The sequence below is a fragment of the Rhinopithecus bieti genome, unplaced genomic scaffold (assembly GCF_001698545.2).
Source record: "Rhinopithecus bieti isolate Rb0 unplaced genomic scaffold, ASM169854v2 scaffold_81659, whole genome shotgun sequence".
Taxonomy (NCBI): Eukaryota; Metazoa; Chordata; class Mammalia; order Primates; family Cercopithecidae; genus Rhinopithecus; species Rhinopithecus bieti.
In genome coordinates this window covers 560,432-565,184 of record NW_016837762.1, presented here as the reverse complement: position 1 = coordinate 565,184, position 4,753 = coordinate 560,432, and the positions used below count along the sequence as shown (strand labels likewise).

The 4,753-nt window shown below is 45.4% G+C and overlaps 1 protein-coding gene across 1 annotated transcript in view; it reads left to right on the top strand.

Moving 5' to 3' along the window:
• The window catches only part of RXFP2 (relaxin family peptide receptor 2), a gene marked incomplete at its 5' end in the record, with an annotated part of 72,151 nt that extends 67,784 nt beyond the window's left edge, over positions 1 to 4,367 (top strand). The window contains 1 exon segment of the mRNA XM_017865869.1: positions 4,108 to 4,367. Coding sequence (XP_017721358.1) covers positions 4,108 to 4,367 — 260 coding nt within the window.
• Between the last annotated feature and the right edge of the window lie 386 nt (positions 4,368 to 4,753).

Genomic DNA, 4,753 nt, shown 5'->3' with positions numbered 1-4,753 from the left:
AGTGGGGGATGTCTCCCAGTTAGGCTACTCAGGGGTCAGGGACCCACTTGAGCAGGCAGTCTGTCCATTCTCAGATCTTAACCTCTGTGCTGGGAGATCCACTGGTCTCTTCAAAGCTGTCAGACAGGGGCATTTACCTCTGCTGAGGTTTCTGCTGCTTTTTGTATAGCTATGCCCTGTCCCCAGAGGAGTAGTCTACAGAGGCAGGCTGGCCTCCTTGAGCTGTGGTGGGCTCCACCCAATTCGAGCTTCCCGGCAGTTTTGTTTACCTACTTAAGCCTCAGCAATGGCGGGCGCCCATCCCCCAGCCTCGCTGCTGCCTTGCAGTTAGATCTCAGACTGCTGTGCTAGCAATGAGGGAGGCTCCGTGGGCGTGGGACCTTCTGGGCCAGGTGTAGGATATAATCTCCTGGTGTGCCGTTTGCTAAGACCCTTGGTAAAGCGCAGTATTAGGGTAGGAGTTACCCAATTTTCCAGGTGTTGTGTGTCTCAATTTCCTTTGGCTAGGAAAAGGAATTCCCTTCCCCCTTGTGCTTCCCAGGTGAGGCAATGCCTCGCCCTGCTTCAGCTCTCGCTGGATGGGCTGCACCTGCGGACCAGCGCCAACTGTCCAACATGCCCCAGTGAGATGAACCCGGTACCAGAGTTGAAAATGCAGAAATCACCCGTCTTCTGTGTCGCTTATGCTGGGAGCTAGAGGCTGGAGCTGTTCCTATTCGGCCATCTTGGGCATGCCCCACTGGGCTTTGTTTTCTATGCTTTTCTGAGAAGCCTTTCCTGAAGCTGTTCCCCCAATCTGGATTATACTTTCAGCTTCTAAGATTCTAACCTACTAAACACCACTTCCCATCCTCTAAGGCTCAACCCAAATGCTCCCTCTTCTATGGTGCGGTGCCATTTTCTATCTCTCCTCACCCCACTTCCATGCAACCCAGTTGCTAAAACATCCAGGATGGTTTGTTTACACCTCGTTTATTGGCCTCATATGAACTGCCTCATAGCGACACTATTTCCGAGTGTGTCCATTGCTTCCTTTAGATGATAAGCTTGGGGAGGCGTGCATGTCTTATTCCTCTGTGCATTTTCCACAGTGTTTTTCACAGTGTTTTCAAGTAAATGCTTAGTCAACTAAAGAAGGTGAGCTGGTCCAAAAGTGATGGAATAGGGGATCAGTCTCATCAACCACCCCCTCACCACTACTGTCTCCATACCTTCTTAAAAAAAAAAAAATGGAGTCTCGCTCTGTTGTCCAGGCTGGAGTGCAGTAGTGTGATCCCAATTGACTGCAACCTCTGCCTCCCTGGTTCAAGTGATCCTCCTGCCTCAGCCTCCTGAGTAGCTGGGATTACAGATGTGCACCACTACACCAGGTTAATTTTTGTATTTTTGGCAGAGACGGGGTTTCATCATGTTGGCCAGGCTGGTCTTGAACTCCTGACCCCAAGTAACCTGCCCCTTCCCTTGGCCTCCCAAAGTGCTGGGATTACAAGCATGAGCCACCAGGCCTGACCCCATCTCCACACATTTTGATGTGCTTTCCCGCTTGTAGGGGGATGCAGCCCAGTGTGGTGGAAGAAGGACTCGGCAACAAGTAAGGCAGAGGTTCTGGGTTCCTCTCATGCCCCTGCCACTGACCTGTTGAGGGATCTCAAGGAGACCATCTCACCTCACCTCAATGAGATCTCTAGATGGTCTCTCAAATTCCTGCTGGTTTTAATCTTCCTTGAGGCTTTTTCTCTCTGTATGAGGCCACTAGGACTGCTATAACAAAGGACTTCTGGTTCTGGAGGCTGGAAGTCCAAGATCAAAGTGTTGGCAGGTTTGATTTCTCTTGAGTCCCTCTCATTGCCTCACAGGAGGCATCCTCTCTGCTGTGTCCTCACATGGCAGCAGGGCTCATCATCCTCAGTGAGTCCATGACACCTCAGATCATGATAAGCTTAGTAAATACCCCCATTGTCTTGTGGAAACATTACTGAGCCACACACCAGTCTTTCTTTACATGTATAGTTCAATAGTCTGAGGTTTGTCTTGAACACCTCAGTGGAACCAGGAAAAATGTCATGATCACAGTTGACAAAGCTTCTTCTTGCTTGCCCAGCTTCCCATGGTATTGTAAGAAATGCTGCCTTCACTGACCTACACCAACCCTGTCCCCACCCTCCAAGAAGTCTGGTGTTTACTGGTGATGGCATGTCACTGACAGTACCTGGGGTCACCCAAAAGATAGGCCAGAGTTAGCTTATCTCAGAACTCAGCTGCTGCTAATCTTATAAGAAGTCTCATCCCAGCACTTTGGGAGGCCATGGATCATGAGGTCAGGAGATAGAGACCATCCTGGCTAAAACGGTGAAATCCCGTCTCTACTAAAAATACAAAAAAATTAGCTGGGCGTGGTGGTGGGTGCCTGTAGTCCCAGCTACTCAGGAGGCTGAGACAGGAGAATGGTGTGAACCTGGGAGGCAGAGCTTGCAGTGAGCCGAGATCACACCACTGCACTCCAGCCTGGGTGACAGAGTGAGACTCCATCTCAAAAACAAAAGAAAACAAAACAAAAACAAAAGAAGTCTCATTCAGAGTGGAACTTAAGTCTATGGCCATACCACCCTGAACATGCCTGATCTCATTCCCAGTAGAACTCACGTGGCCTATTTGCCTTTGCCTAAGTGAAAGCAGGTGTTATCAGGCATTGTTTTTCTACGAGGTTGGGGTGGGATTCATGATCAAAATTCCCGTTGTGGGCACAACAGAAAAAGGCCACTTATTTTGTTTTCTTCAATCACTAACTGTTCAGATTGTCAAATTTTTTTTAAATTAGGGACAAATCATATAAAAGTTCACTTAATTTGACAGGCTAAAACATAATTTTTTTTCATATTCCTTTCAGTTAAAAAATAAGGACAAGGAAGAGAAGATAGGATAGGAAGAGAGGAAGGTAAATATAGAAAAGGAGAGGAAAGAGATCAAAGGAAAAGAAGAAGGAAGGTCAGATAAGCAGTCAGAGAAGCAATGAAAAGGAAGAAGACATAGACAGGAAGAACAGAAAGATACAAGAAACAAGGCAGGGTCAAGAGAAGAACAAAATAACAGTGGCTGAAGGATAAAAAAAATTATGGGATTGAGAAGGAAGAGAGCAGACAAAGGATGATGAGAGAAAGCATCAATGGTCTTACTAGCCACCTCTTCACCTGAATGGGGAGTTCCCTGAAATTGTGAAGATGTGAGAGGAAGTAGCATCACATGGTAAGGTTTGAGGATCTCAAGTCTTAGTGCCAAAAAAGCACATTAGCAGAGCTGACTCTGGCCTAGCCCGTTGGATTCAGTGAGCAAGTTATCACCAGCCCCCTTGAACAGACAGAGCAGATGTAGTTGAGGAAGCATAAGTGATTCGCTCACACTCACCTAGCTAAGTGTCTGACCACAAGATTAGGCCACGTGTAAAGCGAAAGATGCATTTCACGCTAACCGAGCAAATGAAATGATGCCCTCAGGAAGGACACTATCATTCCAAATTTCACCTCACAAAGAACTTCTTGTGACCTCTTTCCCTGAATATTCTATTAGCATTTGTAGGGTTGCACACAAGAGAATTTCATCAAGTTTAGGGGATGCGTTCCTCTTTGCTCTTCAAAGCTTTTAATAGGATAACAGGATAACCAGAACACCAGGGCAGGGCAATAAGCTTTGAGAACTGGATGGAGATAAGACCAAGGTCAGATCTGGCTCTTGGACCAGAAGTTTCCGGAACCCCACTCTATTGACTAAAGAGTATTTCTTTATTTTTTTATTTTCCTATAAAGGAAGGCGGTAAAATAGGGAAAAAATGCATTATACAGCAATTTATGGTTTACAAAATGTTTTCACATATTTCCTCTTAATATCACAATGACCTTCACATTATTTACTGAAACTCAGAAAAGTTAAATCGTTAAGACCTTGAATTCATAGCTTCTGTGCTCTTCCAACAAAGAGATTTTCCTTCAGGTGAGAGAAAACTTAAAATGTACTATGTCTCCCTCTCATAAATAGCATTGACTGCAAAGTGTTATTTGTATGTTATGTCTATTTAAAACTTCAACTTTTTTTTCACTTTGCTTCCTTTTCCAGACACAATGACTTCCTGGATAGTGATTTTTTTCCTTCCAGTTAACAGTGCTTTGAATCCGATCCTCTATACTCTCACAACCAGCTTTTTTAAGGACAAGTTGAAACAGCTGCTGCACAAACATCGGAGGAAATCAATTTTCAAAATTAAAAAAAAAAGTTTATCTACATCCATTGTGTGGATAGATGACTCCTCGTCCCTGAAACTTGGGGTTTTGAACAAAATAACACTTGGAGACAGTATAATGAAACCAGTTTCCTAGCAATCATTTTGGATCACTGGACTTTCAGTGGACTACCTAAAACAGGGGACAGCTTTTGGAAGATGATCTCTGCAATGCTTTTCATCTTTACCAACGACAAGCCTTTCTGCACAGAGAGCACAGCAGAATGGCTCCTGTCACTGCATTCCAATGGCAGCTGTACTATCTACCAGTCGTGCTGAGGACAGCACCAAAGGTTCCTCTCCTCGCCGACATGCCTGAAAAGCACATGTGAATTTGTATATAATGGGTTGAGGTGCGGCTGATCTCTAGCTAACCATCACAACCCACCAACAAATGACCACAGGTTGGCACTGTGTGGTCTTTCACATCGGGTTGCACTGTCCATGAAATAGAAACACTCACAACATCTGATTCCAGCGTGG